The sequence below is a fragment of the Ictalurus furcatus genome, chromosome 13, assembly GCF_023375685.1.
Source record: "Ictalurus furcatus strain D&B chromosome 13, Billie_1.0, whole genome shotgun sequence".
NCBI classification, from domain to species: domain Eukaryota; kingdom Metazoa; phylum Chordata; class Actinopteri; order Siluriformes; family Ictaluridae; genus Ictalurus; species Ictalurus furcatus.
Window position 1 is genome coordinate 13,460,788 of NC_071267.1, and position 18,798 is coordinate 13,479,585.

General features: G+C 37.5%; 1 protein-coding gene across 1 annotated transcript in view; it reads left to right on the forward strand.

Annotated features, from left to right (window-relative positions):
- The window catches only part of cacna1g (calcium channel, voltage-dependent, T type, alpha 1G subunit), a 221,427-nt gene that overhangs the window by 98,180 nt on the left and 104,449 nt on the right, over positions 1-18,798 (forward strand). Inside the window, exon 5 of the mRNA XM_053639816.1 lies at positions 12,615-12,712. Coding sequence (XP_053495791.1) covers positions 12,615-12,712 — 98 coding nt within the window. The remainder of the gene's footprint in view (positions 1-12,614; positions 12,713-18,798) is intronic.

An 18,798-nucleotide genomic window follows, 5' to 3' on the forward strand; every position in this document is an offset into this window, starting at 1 on the left:
TGTAGCACCTGAAAATAGCTTTTGACGCGTTAGACCTGAGTTCAAATCCGCCTTTTGCCGAACTCGCTCTTCTCCCTTTTCCATCACATATTAGATCGGAAAGGCATTTATTTCAATAAAAATTAAGAAAATATTTGAAAAGTGGAAATAAAGTGCCTAACGACTGTTTAATAATAAAGTGTTTATCGGTTAGGGGTAGGTGTAGGGAGGACTTTATTGTCCCAATAAAGTGGCATACATTTAAAAATTTGAATAAATATAGTCATTTACACTCTGTTATTACCGCATCCTGTTAACGTACAACTATACTGAGCTGCAAATAGTATCTGGCACTATTTATGGGTAGCCTATAAATAACATCTAACACATGTTTGCACTTATTGCAAAGAACTGCTACTTTTATATAGCCTAGCTAGTGTAAATAGAATATATTTACTACTATTTATTTTCACTTGGTGTAAACAGCATATCGCTAAGAAAATGCTGCTATTGTCACTTAGAGTAAATAGAATATATCGCTATTGTCACTTAATGTAAACAGCTGCTGCTTTCAGATAAGGACACCGTGTATAACCAATAAAAAGCACGTTGATATTGTTTTAATCTAAACAGAATGATAGAATTGGTCAAGCACAAGTGTGGAAAGCCCGTGCAGTCTTCAGAGAACCCAGAGAACCAAGCGGACTGTGGGAGTCGTCCTAGTTCAAAATGAGTGAGAGAAGGGGTTGTCGTAAACGCAAATGAAAAAGAGGTGAGGAAGGCGTCTTTATTAAGACATGTGCCATCTATTCAAACGGAACCAGGAGGAGAATCAGGGTGAAGAATTTGTGGAAGATGGCGATCAAGCTAACCAGGGACTGGAGGAGGCAGGTGTTAGCAGTGCAGCACAACCTGAGACTGAGGCTAGCTGTGAGTTACACTACGCAGGGAAATGTCTTGATATCGTTGCTGCTAGTCCAGGAAAACATTGTTGCAATCATGTGGTTCTCCTTATTTAAAGAGAGACATTTAATTTAAAAAAAGATGCACACAGATAGTCGTCAGTCTGTCAAACAGTATACGTGTAACGATTTGAGCCATACTGCAGATTGCAAGACTGGTATCATTACATCATTTATAAAATTTTAGTATGGACTTGGTACCAATTTAAATATTGGTACTTTTGAATTTATATATAGTAATATAGTGATCCCGATTTACAAAGAGGCACTAATTAGGCAATTGTCTCTTGCTTAACATCCTCACTGAGGGCTAAGCCTATGAAATCTTAGAACCGCCCCTGATTTTTATTTCGTTTTTTTCTTTTATTGAATGTTGCACTCATGTCTGCGGTGCCTGAAATTGCAAACTACACCTCCCATGATCCTCAGTCCATGACCTCATCACATGGCCTCTGTTCACGATCCCCTGATTTCTAATGACACTCACCTGTTAGCAATCACACTACTCCCTTTAAATAACCTCAGCCTGGCAAGCACATCATTTATTTTTTTGGATGAAGTTTTGCCTGTGATGATTCTAAGCTTTATTATCTGCCTCTCTTGATTAGTGTTTGATTAAGGACTGCTTCATGTTTACTGAGTCAGTCTTGTCTCTTTTATGCCTGTTTGACAATCACCTGACCTTTAGCCTGCCCCACATTTTTGCCCAGCACTCTGGATTATATTCCATTTGGGTTTTAATAAAAAAAATAAAAAATAAAAAAACAACTGCTTGCATCCATGGGTCTGTCTTTAAACAATGACGGTGTTTTCATATTTTCATAGTTCATTGTTTCCTGCAAATGGTGAAAAAAGTTTGACTTTTCTAAATGGTCAAATGCTCTCTAAAACACACTTCCTAACCTCAGTAGGCTGATCAGAATCACTCGCTTTTAGCAAGAAACTTTTAAAGGTTGACTGATTTGCTATTGTCTGTTTAACCACATGATTGTACAGTTTACAATTTGGTGGTAGCCTTTGCTGGCATTAGCATTATTTAGCACAGATGTGTATTTTGCTAGCTGTCTAATTTTCCCATTTACCATTTAGCACACTGCATAAATCCCATTTTAATTCCTGTCTTGTTTTTTGTTTTAACATGACCACTGAAGCTGTGATATGCTACAAAGCAATGATTCCACAGCAGTGGCTATATGAATTGGAGGCTAGCAGCAGGTAATGATAGCTGTAGCAGTCACTAGTGGCAGCATGCTTAAGCAATTACATTTAAACAGCCCTTATTCCCTTTGGCATATCATTTTATAGAGATGCGTATTACTGAATAAAAGGTGTAGAAAAGATCATTACCTACTCTAAAAATTTTACTTTATTTAATTTAAGATTTGTATGTCTTTTAAGTGAACATTTTTTTATTGTACACTGTGTCTGTCATTATCTTATTTTGCCAAAAACATTCAAGTTTTTACTGGTCAGTACTGATATTTACTGGCTAACAGAAACCCTGGGTTAACTGGAGCTTTTTTGGTCCTTTTTTTATTTTTTTTAAATTAATTTATTTAATTTATTTATTTTTTAAACTCTACCACTATGCTCCTGGAACCACTGTAAAAACCCAGATGTAGAAATGCCAGCACTCTCAGAATGGTCTTTGAATTCTGCCTCTGACCGTTACATATCCTCAGCTACATCACTCAAGTTCATGATTTATATCAGCTAAAGATGTGGGCTGTTTTTTATTCCCACATTTGCAGTTATATTTGCTTGTACCTGCCTGTGACAATTGACATGAATTTAGCTTGTTCTATTTCAGGAAATATAAGCAAATTAGTAGCATAATTTTAATCACTGTGACCCTGACCAGGAAGTTACTAAGGACCACCGCATTTTCATCTTAGTCATTGTTTGCCCCGTGAGCTTCATATCTAGCCACTCGCTTGTACCTCTAATCACTCGCTCGTTTTTGTTACATCCTGCAGGATCCCAGTCTCGATGCATGCCTCTAGTGTTAATCAGATGCCCTGTGAACCTTTCTGGCAAAAAAAAAACAACAACATAGTGCACCATTTATTTATATCTGTATCCATTTAGAGCACATTACATCCACCCATCCATTTTCCATACTGATTATCCTACATAGGGTCACAGGGGGCCTGAAGCTTATCCCAGGGAACTTGGGGCACAAGGCAGAGGACACACCTGGACAGGGTGCCACCCCAGCTACAATAGAACAATCCCAACCCAGGGCACAATTGCACACACATTCACACACTACAAACAATTTGGAAATGCCAATCAGCCTATAGCCTTCCTTCCCTAATCTTTGGACTGGGGAAGGAAACCGGAGCACCTGGAGGAAACCCCCGAAGCATGGGGAGAACATACAAATTGGATGCGAATCCAACACCAGAGGTGCAAGGCAAACATGCTAACTACTAAGCCACCGTGCCCCAGAAAACATTACATGTTTAATCCAAACAGTGTATTCATATTTGATTACATCTGGTTACCTAATGTGTGACCACATTACTTAAACCCAGTACACACACGTTGCTGTTAATGTTTAAATATTTCTGCACACTGTTAACACAATATCAGGGTAGTCGTTAGATTGGATATGATTTCATAAAGTAGAGAGAAAGAGCCTGAGAATTAAAGCCAGACTCACTTCTGTTACTTCAACTCTTTACTTTCCCAAAGCCACATTCAGATGGACTCCCTCTGTCTGTGCTGGTATGGTGCACTCTGCTAGTATGGTTGTCCATGTCTCACATTAACAGGCTGACAGAAGGGAGTGAGGACTCTGACAGGCTGTCTCTAAGCATCGGGGATCTCTTGGCGAGACAGAGACTCATCTCAGCATTATCTTCTGGCACATACTCACCATATATTGCAGACTTGAGTCTATCAATCCATGTTGAGGTTTTGCCTTAGCTGTTATACGACATTGCTTCTCAGGAATACTATAGTGAATCCAACAGTTTCAGTAAATCAGATATCCAGTCTGTTTAACTTTTTTTTTAAAAATTTTTATGGCACAATGACTGAATATTGAATTATCAATATATAATGCTCTCTCTTGTGATTATCACACACAGAGAGGTTCAGAGTTTATAGACAGACATTTCTGGCATGTCATGGCAACAGTAATGACTGCAGTATGTTTTCTGGGCTTAATGGACATCACTCAATCAGAAAGCACACATAACCAACATCCCCCCTGTGACTGATGTCAGGATATGGCTGGATCTCTCAGGATCTTTATCTCATGTGCTCATGGCAAGGCTTGATTGTACTAGTTCTTTCAGCCCCTGGAATTTATAGTTTTCATTTTGTTTTTATTAATAAAAGTGGAAAATAGTGGTGCATGTGAAGTATTCTCTGTTGGCTAGATAAGCTACTGTCTGATTTATTTGTATGTTACTTTCATGTACTTGCCAAATTTTTGGTAAGATTTTAGAGGTATGTTCATTCATTTTGAATGAATGTCTGTCATTCACGTTAGCAGCAGCTCATGCCTGTAGGTTTTGGTGAGGCGGGAAGACATTAATAACAAACGTAATAGAAAGTTGAGGTTTGACAACGTACACTGATCCAGTATACAGTCTAGCAGCTTGTTTTGAGTGGATTTAGACATGCCTTTATTGAACTGTGTTTGATATCGCAGGTGTTTCTCATTGTTATTCTTAGTGTGCAAGATGTACACAGATGAGCTAATATCATTAACCAGGGTTGCCAGGTTTCAGAAAATTTTGCAGCCCAACAATCTCAAAAACCACACAAAAGACCTGAAAATCAAGCATTTCTGGCCGCAACATCACAAAAACTGAGAGAAATCCTGTCCAGACTGTTTTTTTCAGCCTTTGAGTGGGGAAAAAAGGTCACTGGTGCACATGCATTTCTGATCTACACACATTATCCACTCTATCATCTCCCTTTCTCTTTCCCAATATATATTGCTATAGAAATGATTCTGTACATCGACACACTGTCTGCACTTACACTTTGCACTTGTTTGCAGAAATTTCTTAGATTTAAGTCTGATTATTTGCTTTATCTATCGAGATCTTTGCTGCTGTGTATTTTTATGTCTTTGTCATTTATGTTGGCAAATAAGGATCATCTTATGCTCCAGTGGACACCACATAAGCAGTCATAAAAAAATAATCTCTTCAACTCGTGGTCAGGTAATAGAGGCTTCAGGAATTCCATTTAGCCAGAGGAAGTGATGGCACTGGACTGTGTCCAGCACTTTCATCTGATGACTCCTTCATCTCATATTTGTATTGGGAGGTGTCTGAAAACCAATATCAGAGCTTTTCACAGGTACATACAGATGGTTAGGAACTCCCCCCACATCATTCAGGCTGCAGGTGTGTGTGTGTGTGTGTGTGTGTGTGTGAGTGTGAGCCATAGAACCGTATCTAGGAATAAAAATAGTGATGGACTATTAGGTTTGTTGCTTGCTTGAATGCATTAAACAACAAATAATTGATTACCTACTTTAATATTTACACTTTCTTTTAAATTAACCAATAAACAACATATTTCCCTTTGAATGTGCAAATATTATAAACTTTTGAGTAGTGCTAGTAGTGCTAGACTGTATGCTCTAGTCAAAGACAATGTCTCTTTCCAGCTATCATAAGGCTACCGTGGAGAGAACATGCTCTGGTATGCACAGGACACACGGCAATATCACCTCACTAAGGGAAAGTCTTTTGTAGTATGAATTTGTAGTTTTGTTGTATATTAACTTTGGCTGACAAGGTTTGTACTCAAGTCATTGTCACTAACATTAAAGTATTGGCACCCAACAGCAGATCAGCAAACTTGCTCTATTTTGAGTCAGTTCTACTACGTATAAATGACAGCGCCCCACAGTGGCTTCACAGTTTAATGTAAAATAAGCTAAAAAGCTTTTCTATATCCTTGTCAGGCTAAAGAAACTCAATTAGGAAATTATGAATAGTATCATGCTTAGTTTTTTTTTTTTAATTAAATAAAAAGTACTTGATTAGTCCACTTCACCTGTTCATCACTAAATTAAAATGCTGTATCACTATGATACTCAGTCACAATTTCAGCAGTGAAGTCAACACTAAAAATACTCTCTGCTCTCTCTGAGTTATTAATGTTTCCAGGCGCATGTTATGTGCTGAAAAATGCCTCTTCAGGAGAATAAGACAAGGACTAAGGTATCACGAGTGAAGGCCAGCAAATATTTTCTCAAGAAAAAAAAGGTCCCGCTCATTTATTTATTTTCTGCCCAGTGGTCAAGTAATGTTTGACCAAAGCACACAGAGCAGAGCTGGTTTCCTTTCTTGTCACACAGCTTATTGCCTTGTATTAGGTTCCTTCATTCAAAACATGTATTTCCTTTACAAATGTGTCAAAATAGACTTGCATCAGACTGAGATTGTTATATTGAGAGTAATATGGGGAAAATATGGCATCAAGATGCTATTGTTGTATAAATTTGTTCACACCTATTAGTACATTTGCTGAGTCCAAATTAGAGCTTATGGTTGGTTTGATGTGTCTCGCGATGGATTGGCACCCTGTCCAGGGTGTCACCTGCCTGCGCCCCAACTTCCCGGGGATAGGCTCCAGGCTCCCCACAACCTTGTGTAGGATAAGCGGTACAGAAAATAAATGGATGAATTGATGGGTTTGGTTGCCACTTGGTGTGTTTTAGTTTGCTTGTTTGCTTTAGTTTGGTTTTGCTTTAGTGTACACTGCACACAATTAAACCAAAAGTAAAAAAAAAAAAGGCTGTGGGAAGTTTAGGACTGAAAAGTAGGATAAAACTCCTTCATTCATTGGTTACAAATACAATAATGGAAAAAGGTAAACAGTAATTTTTTATATATATATATATATATATATATATATATATATATATATATATATATATATATATACCGCGGTTAAAATCATTTTGTGTATTACATCCACTGTTCACATTTTTGTTTATTGGTCCAAATATCCACAACACATGGAATTTCTGCAGTGCTACACTTCATTTTAGCAGGTCAAATGTACAGAAAAATGTTGTCGGCATCCCAAAATACAGAACATGTTTAGTTTACTTCCTCAAATTGGGTCGATTCAGGATTGAATCACTTTCTTGCTGCAATCAAAACGCACTAGAGTTTGATGGAACCGGACGAAGACCACCTTGCTCAGACACTCTCAAGGTGGTTGATTTTGTCTGTACACGAGCGTGATTGTTGTGCCTAAACGAACAACACCAATTTAAAAACACATCGGTTTTGATCCAAATGGACTAAATTCTGCATTTATGAAATAATAGTGTGAAATATCTTGCAGAGCTGAGCTACCTCTTTCTCAGTAGGTCTTCTGGTTAGAAATCACATTGATGTGAAATAGGAAAAAAGAGGAATTTCAGTCAGAATGATTACCTCTTAGCTAGCAGCTCGTATAATCTTCTTTTGATTATAATCAGTCAATCAGTCCTATTCTATTAAAACGCTGAGTGAGGTCATTATGGATGATAGGAAAAATGTCATTTGGAATATAAAATACTGCATGTGGATGTGTTGACTGCAAGAAATTGTGGAAGTGCATGTGTTTTATCTCCACCTCCATTTGAATGTGGCTGTGGGATAGCAAACCTCCTCTGAAACTCGCTTCATTAACCTGCTAGGTGGTAGAAGACACCCAGCCCTGTTTGAACTGCAGCCAGGGGTGCTGCTTTGAAGACAACACAACTCGGAGATAAAGAGAGGAAGACATTAACTCAAAAGTTATTCTGTCTCTTCATGTCACTCAAAATGCTGTGGCATGACTGCCACTACACAGTCTATGATTTCTAGCTCAATCCAACTGACATTCATACATGTTTTATTTATTTATTTATTTATTTATTTTTATTTATTCCTTCCTCCCTCATGATGCTTGTTCAAACAGGGTATGATAGAACAGGGACTCTGCTGCTCCCACTTGGTTATTGAATCAAACTGATTTCTAAAGGTCAGGTCCTGTTTTGGATGCTGGTCCCTTTCCTCCTTCATACTTTTCCTATTATAGTGCCCTCCCTGCTAGCACTGTGTACTGTACGCTGAGAGCAGCCATTATTGACTGTGTGGCCATAGTCATCAGGAAATGAGTGTGATTATGGCAAAGTGTACCATCCTTCACTAGATCTATGCAAATACAAAGATAAGAGTTGAGCAAGCCAGGTGTTTACTGGCCCCCAGCCCAGACCAGACACTTCACTAGCTGTCTGTTTACATGTGTGTTTCATGTGCCTGTACATCATCATTCATGAGTTCAGTGTTTATTTGCACTCCTATGGTGTATATGTGGAACTTGTTGGGTGTAATGGCATGTTGATGATGTGAACAATCATATAGACACATGTTCACATTGTTTAGCTCTGCTCTGGCTGCCTCGTGTTCGCCTGACTTGGCTGCAGGAGCTTTTGTGAAGTGTCCTCACGCACTTTCTATCCCCCCCCCCCCCCCCACCCCCATACCAAACATGTACTCTCCCTTATTCCTCTCTCTACCCCAACCACAGTCCTCCAAATTCTCTCTCTCTGTTTTAGTTCAGTTTGTACTTTCCAGCCACCCTGGCGGATCTTTTGACATCAAAAACGTCATGCATTTTCCCCCTCTTTTGATATATTTTTTTATGTTTAGTCCTTCCCTATCCTTCCGTTTTTAGCCCTAGTCACCACTGTTATTATTTTTCTATTCCAGCTACCAGCTGGTTTCTATCAGACCCAATCAGTGCTCTCGAAAACTGCTCTGCAGATTTCAGGAGCAACAATAGCGGAACACATTTCCTCTGAGCTCTGCTTGCTTAATGGAGCTCATACTGTTTGTATATAACCATTATCACTGAATCCACAGATAATCTTGGGTATTTAAAATACCTTCAATCTGAGGTCTGTGTGGCACACAGATAGCATTAGTGCATATCATCTTCCATCATTTAACAGCTTCCATTATTTAGCTGCAATCCATGTTGTTGAGTTTGTGTTAACTTTTTTTTAAATACATAGCTGTCACATAGCCAATTAGTTTTGTTAGACGTCTTGAATTGACTGAAATCTGTAATTATAGCTGTTAGGGCACAAACACACACACACACACACACACACTCACACACACACACACACAGAGAAAGAGGCCGCATACCCTGTTTGATGGCTACGAAGGCAGGGAATTTTTTCATGCATCTCCATCCAAAGTTCACATGTGTGAAGCAGCTGTGTGTGTGTGAGCGTGTGGGTGTGCTTACGTGTGCATGTGCGTGTATGCTAGCATGTGTGTATTGTTGGAGATCACATTACATTGATCCCCACTGGATGCTCCTCTTTGACTAAATTTAAAAGATCCAATTGAATTTATATCACATGTACAAGGCTAACTCTAGACTATTGGTGCGGGCTAGTCAAGATTTTACTTTGGAACTTTACCACACGCGCACACACACGCACACACACGCACGCGCACACATACAAGGGTGCTTTCGAACCCAAGTCGCAAAGCCACATATCTGCTTTTTGAATTCAGAGTCAAATGATTATGCCAAACTCTTCATGTGATGATGATAATAATGTTTAAACGTATTAGTCACATTCTGTTTTGGTTTTCTCATTGTTTTACTATAAATCACCAAACTCAACAAAAACCATGCAAAAATGAATCATTAATTATACAGTAACATCAGCAATATTACCAAAACACATAACTGTGGTATAGTGAACGAATACACATCTGTTTCACTGTATGACTCTGTTGAAAAATTGTGAGTTTAATATATTCACTCACACTCACTCACTTTCAGTAACTGCTTATTCTGGTCAGGGTCGTGGTGGACCCGGAGTCTATCCCAAGAACACACACACTCACATGCTAGAGGCAATTTGTCTTAGCCAATAGCCAGTCTACCTACTTAGGAGATAGGATAAACCAGAGATCCCAGAGGAAACCCACACAGACATAGGGAGAACACCACACAAACAGAAACCCAAGCTCAAGATCGAACAATGGACCCTGGAGCTGTGAATCAGCAATGCTACCTACTGCTCCATTGTGCCGCCCTTTTAATATACATGTTCATTTAACATTTATTATAATGTTTCTTGCATTTAATCAGTGCCTGTTTTTTCTCATATTGCTTTTACTCTCCTCTCACATCACTTCTTTGCAGCTGATTTTTCAGGACGCAGAGTAATATGGTCTAGAACGTCTTTGTCTTTGTATGCTATGCCATTACGATTTCCCTTCACTGGAACTAAGGGATTCAAACCTGTTCCTGCATGGTAGTGCCAATGTGCACAAAGCAAGCTGTTATAGCAGCACAGTGGGGACCAATACCATATTAATGCCCATGGTAGGAATGGGATGTTCAACAATCTCATATAGGTATGATGGTCAGGTGTCCACATACTTTTGGCCATATAGTGTAACTAGCTGTAATTTTAACTCTGTAATTTTTAAGGCCAAGGAAGAGCAATGTGGCCTTGCTCTATGTAGCAATATCAGATCTGTTCATACAAAAAGGTTTTACAGTTTTATTGTCATATTGACTCGTTTCATGACCAGTTAAACATTCTTACAACCAGTATGCCCAATAAAAATATTAATGCTCATTTACTCCATCAGTGTGGAGCAAATATAGTGTGGAGGCCCTAAGCAATGGAGGCCCTAAGCAATGGTCTATTCCATCTGGCACCAGCCCTGCTCATGGACACGTGGGTTTCTTGGGCACTCTCTCAAACCATGATATCACAGGAACTAAGGAACTGCACTTGGACAATTCAAAATGTAACTCCAGGGAAGATCCCCAGGATTCCCAAGATCTGTGCTCAGTTGTCTGGCAGGCTTGGGGAGTAATGGAATACATGTAACCATGTTATGTAATCAGGATACAAAAAACTGGTAACTGTAATCTGTTACAGTTACGTCAAAAAACAAAGTAATCAAATTACAGGTACATTTTTTAAAAAATGTGAATACTATCAGGATTAAAATTGTTTTCATTTAAAACCAAAGAAATTAATCTTTTGATAGAACACAATATAGACAGCTGCTTGATTATAGTTCTGGTTCTCTCTTGCCAGTCGCGGCTCACATGAGCAACCTCATGGTGCAGTTAATTTGGTAGAAATTAACAGACATTGTTCTCTGAAATGCTTTTGTTAGGGTGACCTTACATCCTCTTTTTCCTGGACATGTCCTCTTTTTCAGACGGCTGGGAATTCTACATTTGAGAAAATGTCCGGGATGATGTGCTTATGGTCTAATACTGCATCATGTGTGCGCATATTTGCATTGCTTTAACCCCTCTCTGTAATTCCTGCCTTCTCTCACACCAGTTGGTCGATTTATAAAAGGCTTGCAACAACTATTGGCCAAATTCCTGCCTCTCAACCATTAGGCTACTTTCAGTGAACATGCGAAGTTGAAACACTGCTGTGTACGCCATCAAACAGCTGCTTGACAATAGCAGTCGCAAACAGTGCCCATGGCCATATAAGGTCTTTTTAATTTTGTCTTATCACGTTGCTTCGTATTACATGGCCATTCAGATGTGTAAATGATAGCAGAAGGTACGCCCGTTGCAGCTGAAATTTAATTTTATTCCATGTAGGAAAAAATGTGAAATGTGGGCAGAGTGAAAACAATTTTATATATATATATATATATATATATATATATATATATATATATATATATATATATATATATAATGCTAATAGTGTGCCTTTTACAGTGTATTCATAGTAACACTGTTTTGAACGCTATTAAGACACCTTCACCCCCTGCATCACAGACAGTGATTTTTTATTTATGTATTTATTTAATTAATTAATTTAAAACAAATCCAAACATTGAACATGTTTAAGCTCTGAAATAAGCTCTAAATAAAAGTATTTTTAGATCAAATTGCTTTTCTCTTGACTTTATTTACATTTGTGACCTTGAAGTAATCCAAAAGTAATCAGATTATATTACTTTCATATTGTGGTACTTGGATTACGTTACTGATGACATTTTTTATGAAGTAATTTTGAACTGTAACGGAATACATTTTTAAATTAATCCAACCAAACCTGCAGGCAATGTTTCAGCAATGTCATGATTTTGTTAGTTTGGCCTATATAACATCCGGTAGATCAGACAGTATCAGAATACACAGCACAGCTCCTTCAAGATACACTGGCCAGCCTAACAGTTAGCACTATTAAACCACTGCAGATTACTCAGCATGTCTGGTTTTCCAGGCACCAAATGCAAACCCATTACACCCCTCATCACCTCAATCCACTTGCTGTCTGTAGCTGCTCACATCAAATGGCTTTTCAGTTACAAAAAAAAAAAAAAAAAAAAAAAAATTACATATATTATTTGGAAGCAGCCATTTCTGGTGACAGGATATTGCACTATGACCATCTTCTTGGCTGTTTTTTTTTTCTCTTCTGAGTATGTGTAACATTATATGTGATAATGTTGAATTAGATGCCGAAGCTGACAGAAGCTGACACTGATATTCCTGATGATTTTGCTTTTTGAAAGGCATCCAATTGGTAATTCACATATAAAGCACTAGAATTTTTAAGTCTTTTTAAGTCTGCCACAGCTTTGTGTCAAAGACAGTTTCTTACAGATTTTCATTTATGTTTTTGTGTGTTTTCAGGATGCTGGAATATTCGCTGAACCTGCAGAATGTCAGTTTCTCTGCTGTTCGTACTGTCAGAGTGCTGAGGCCTCTACGAGCGATCAACCGAGTGCCCAGTGAGTACTGCTACTACTAAAGTCTCTTACACTGTAGTCAGTGATGATTCATGGTACAGTATATGTGCACAATTCCAGCTCTGTGCTAACCAGATCAAATCTAAATGACATTTAGTGAATCTGCTCAGAGACCAACAGTAGTATTTTATGCCTCCCAAACAGCTAGCCAGCTAGCCAGCTAACTAGCCAACCAGCAAGTTTTTCCTCTCCCAGCCAGAAGCACAGCAGCTATTTCTGTTCGCTGCTCTCCAGAATTTCCTGTTATCAAGAATTTAGGGGCTAGACATTAATAGATTATGTCTTCAGTTCAGTTCACCATGGCAGTGGTTCTGAAACTTTTTCAGAGTGAAAGTCTTCAAATTTTTGCAGCTTTTTAGTTTATTTCACACTAAGCTCTTCTGCATTATCTTTAAAAGATTAGAGACTATGATTAGAGACTATCATTTTAAATAGTCTTAGGATTTATCAGCGTGTGGCCAAAAGTACTGTACACTAGTATATCAACAGATGTCTGTGTGGTGTGTGTCTTAGTGTGCTGTGTATAATTGATTTCATTTATTGATATTTCTTATTTTTATGTACATCATAGTGTAAAGGTTCACAATCCCGACTTACATACAGGTAAAATGAATTAAAAAAAAAAATTCTAGAATTTAAATGTGGCCCACCTGGCACCATTTGACGGCCCCCAGTTTGAGAACCACTGCATCATGGGGAAATAGTAAAAAGTGCTTTCCCTTTACATACAAAATCTAAGGTGTTTTTTTCCGTATCAGCTTTGTTTTGTAACGTCCACATCCAAAATACTAAATAGTATGTCTAAGTAGTCATTTGGAATACTGGAACAGTATTTAGTATGTAGGTTAGTATGGTAGTATGGTAGGTTGCAGTTTAATGTGCATAACTACTACTCATCACTGTTCCTACTCAACTGCGAGCATACACTGTCACTCACTTCTGATGATACTCCCATACAGAAAAAAATCTGTGCACAACACTGACACAACTGAAAAAGCTGATAGATGATTGCAGAACAATGCAGCCACAGGTACATTTGACTCTCATAACAGCGTTGCAGTTTTTCTTATTTATTTTGTAAGCACAAGCAGGAACTCATGTAAAAGTCGACACAGTCCTACTACCACCAAAAATGAATCCCTACCACAAACAATACTAACTAGAATTATCTGTTTAATCACCTGTTTAATCTTTTTAGTATAGTGGGGCTGCTGAGAATTCCCCAGTAAGCATTCAGGGTAGAGCAGCCCATACTGTGCCTCATATTTTTTTGCTCAAATGGCAGATGTGTCTGCCCAATAGAAATAGGTTTTGCTCAGCAAGAAATAAATTTAAATGGAACATTGCTCATGAGTAGTCTTATTAGCATAGGAGTGTTCTGAAGATAAAATCTTAGGAGGGTGGCACTTGAATTTGTCTAAGAATAATAGCTAGGTAGATGTGTAAAAATAACTTTCCTCATTTGTAAGTCGCTTTGGATAAAAGCGTCTGCTAAATGAATAAATGTAAATGTAAATGTAAGTTTCCTCATCTGATACTGATCCAGCCAATTGTTTTTTCACCAGTGCTCCATCAACGTAGAATAAATTTCTCATAAACTATGTGCCTGTCTCAATCTTGCTATCTGTCTTGCACAGTATGAGACTCTACCGCATCATACTCTAGCAAAGAAACAATCAGTGTCATTTTAAGCCCTGCGGTCCTAACGTAGCACACATAAGTGTGATGAGTGAAGAGTTTAAAAGAGGGAACACAACATAGCCACTTCTCTCTGTACTACTACATAATTAATACTGTTGTCAATCAACGGTGTGGGGGCCAGCCCAGTGGGAGTAGGCACCCTTATTTGCCATTCACGAATCACTTAGGCTAATTAAAAGCTTAATGGTGGGATTAATTTGGAAATTATTTGTACATCACCTGCTGTGTAAAGTTATTTGAAAAGTGGGAGCTGTAAGGTATCCCATGAGTCCCATTTGTCATTTTCCTGCTTATTTTCAGATCTCTAATCAAAACATGGGGCAATGTAATAGGAGGCAAACTCACACCATCCATCATTTGGCTGTCCAACTCAGAACAGAGGCAGTGCTTGAATAACTTTAAATCCCTTGGCAGGAAAATGGAAAGCTAAATGGTCAATCTATACTACACTACCCACTACTATAAAAAAAAAAAAACTGAAAAGCAGCTATATTCCCATTCCTAAGATTCTTTTAAGGGCTTTTCTGACTTCCTGAATTTAGTCTCCCTCTGTGTCTTCACTTTCACCTTTATATTCATCCTGTCCTCTGTTCTGCTGCTGTTGGCTATTTCTGTGGTTTGATTGATGAAGGTAAAAAACAACCTGCCAGTCACAAATCAAATTCCCAATGTTCAATGCGAGCAACAAGAGCCGAGCACTTATTTGCGGGCATACTAGAGAAATCTTTAATATATTTGCCTGGTCTGCAAATGTCCGCCAGAGGAGTTCTCTGGATTAATCTGCTTAAAGTGTGGATTCACCTGACTGTAAACATTGGACTTTGCTAGAATAACGCCCAGACTGGATTTAGCTATGTGTGTATACTCGGAGGGCAATTTGAGGTTGATTGGAAAATTCTCTGGTCATTCACTAGTGACCCATTATTATTTGGAGTGAAGAAAAGTGCCACAGTCAGCATATGGCAGGAGTTGTGGAATCAGTGAAAACCTGACAGTAATTGGGGCAGTGGACATGCAGATTGATGCAAGAAGTTAGAACATTATATACAGAGAGTGAGAGAGAGAGAGAGAGAGAGAGAGAGAGAGAGAGAGAGAGAGAGAGAGAGAGCAGCTGAGCCATGAGGTGATCAGTCTGTAGGATTATGAAGATGAGGGTAATAAAAGGACCTGACACTCAGGGAAACACAGGCAGTGATTGAGATATAATATCTTTGCACATTAGGTTTTGCACCACTGTCAGATGAATGAAATAGGTGTTGCATAATAGGAGTATAAAATCCCAAATTACTAGACATTCGGACAGTAACTAGGTGTTTCACCAGAATTAACAGACCAACACACGGTATTCAGTTTAAAAGCTGGAGTTAAACCAAGTAAAAAAAAAAAATTCTAATTTCAATCCTTCCACTATGCTTCTAGAAACACTGAAAACACTGGGAAGAAACATATATAGCATTGATGATTTTTTAATGAATTTAGTTAGTTTATTTCCAAAAATATAACAATAATAATAATAATAATAATAATAATAATAAACACTAAATGCCTTGAACAGCAACTTACATTTTACATTTACATATTAATGATTTAATGTACTTAATATTTTTTTTATATCTTATGTGCTTCATAGTTGACTGCTTACTTGCATGTAACCAAAAACTGCCCCACTTTAAAATTTTTTTTAATTTTTTTAACCTTTCTGTCTGGCAAGATGAAAAAAAATAGTGTGCCTCTTATTATCTGTTCATTCTGAATAATGTATTCATATTTAGTTACATCCTAACAAGGGGACTGTGTGTGTGTGTGTGTGTGTGTGTGTGTGTGTGCGCATATGTGAGAATATGTGCATAGTTGTGGTGAGGAAAAGAAACTAAAGCTAGAAGTAAAGAGAAAAGGCCTGTGAAGTTGTAAATTGGGCAATTGATGTTTCTACAAAGATTATTGACCTAAGGAAAGGGTGATTTATAGACGTCTGGGAATGGGAATATATGAATCTATACCTGATTTCTGTTTGTATACAGTTTGTGAATCATGAGCACATCCATTTTCACCCTTACTAATGAGTGTTGTTTTAGAGAGAAAATGGAGTAACACGCATCAGATTTGTCCCTTTACAAATCTTATTGAATTAGTGTTAGAAAGATTGAACCCTTTCATTTACATTTACATTTACTCATTTAGCAGACGCTTTTATCCAAAGCGACTTACAAATGAGGAAATACAAGCAGAGCGATATATCAAACAGAGAACAATACAAGTAGTGCTACCATACAAGATTTACAATTGCGTTCTAGAGAAGCAAAGTGTTCAGAGTAGAGGTGTAATATCCAAACTATATAATATAATGCATTTTAGGGGTTAGTTAAGTACTCACGGAGGAGGTGGGCCTTTAGCTGTTTTTTGAAAATAGTTAGATCTTCTGTTGTTCTGTTTTTTGAACATAGTTAGATCTTCTGTTGTACTTGGACTCCTTTGATTAAGTGATGCTTTAGTAGGAAAGTTTTAATGACTTGAAATGATTCATTTAATATGAAGTATTTATTTTTTTATTCACAGGCCAGCAGAAGATATATACAGCACTGTATGTATATAATGGGTGATTAAAGTGACCTTGACCCTAAAAAACCGCTTAAAGTTCCTTCTACCCCTGTGCTTTTGATATTCGGCTGTTTGGCATATGCGAATGACTGAAAAGTGCAGCTTCTCCCATGGGTATCTTTCCACTGCTGCACTGGGACCTCCACAGGCCTGTCTCCTGGAATGGCTTTTTAAGGGAATGTATAAGCTAGGGAAAGATATTTGAAGTTCCTTTTTTTTCTCTATGTTTTTCAGGATTTTTCCAGCTGAATGCAGGAGTAACCTTTTCATGCATGTAGACTATTCAGAGTGCTCTTAATGTGATAATCACTTCTGTGAAAGTGACATATGAGATAATATCTTTCAGTTAACAGTCCTGTCCCTAACATCTTAGAAGATCAATAAATAGAGAAGATTAATGATTAAAACCTTTCTGTGCCTGAATAATTTTTATATGAGCTTATGTGAACTTTTCTGGGATACTTGTGCATGGTCAGGATTTCAGAAACCGTTTATGATTACGATTGAATAAGAATCAATACAGCCAACTCAAAACCTGAAAGTACTACTTACTTTCCTCTGTGCAAAATCGTACACATGCATGCATTTTTAAATAATATTACTTAATTATTATTATTTAATAATTTTAATATTTTAATATTTCTCATAAATGTGGTCAGTTCTTAAAAATCAATAGAATATACAGAATACTGCAATAAAATAGACCTGCAAAATGTAATGGATATAGTATATGCATTGTGCATATGTACTTTATATATAACATCAACAGTTAAAATGTCATTCAGCACAAACAGGGTCATAAAAAAGAGGAGGATGGTGAAATTTTTACATTTCAAAATCAACTGTTACTGTACTGTAGATGCCTTTATAATAATGAGCTGCAGTGTCTGAACTTTATATAACTTTATTTTTGCTCTTTTTCATTATAAGTGCCAATATCCTGAATTTGATTGTATATGCTCTTCATCTTGGTAATTGTTTTTCGTATAAACATGTATTATTTTTATTAGTTTATAATGTAATGCTTGAATTTGCTTCTTTGTTTGGAAATTAATTGAATATTTATTTGGCATTTCATTCACTGAATACTTTTCCCCTTAATATTTATATTGTTCTAGGTATAAAAATTCTGAGAGAACAGAGAGCATTTTTTATTTGAATAGCCTATTTTCTCATAGAAAAAAAAAATGCTATTCAAAGGAAATAATGAATGTGCTTGTTAGATGCTCAGCGAATTGCTGTATTTGGGTGAATGCCTTAGATGTTTTGGTGTCACTAATGAGCAGAGTGCATAAGTCTTCCATCTCAGTGCAGCAGATTAGCAGTGATGGAGTGCCACTGATGTTTGGGAGGTTATTTTCTTAACCCTTAACCACCGTACTTGGTTAGGGTTATATATATATATATATATATATATATATATATATATATATATATATACACATATATACACACACACATTATTTTCACTAGTAAATACATGGACAGGCAAGTAGCCCAGAGAAAAGTCTCTATCTCTGTTACAGTACATTACAGGCCATTAGGATTAAATTGCTGTCTGCGATGATGTGTTCATTAATGGCATAGTAGCATAGGAATTGGTTCTACAAACTCACCTGGATCCATTATTGCCATTTTAAAATGTATTTTGGCTGATGGTAACACCATGTTGCTAATTTTCACTCATGCCAATACAGAAGTGTAAGTTACAGTGGGCTGCAGTTGTCCCCTCGCTTAGTGGAGCCTGCCAGGAGCTCACATCAGATTAC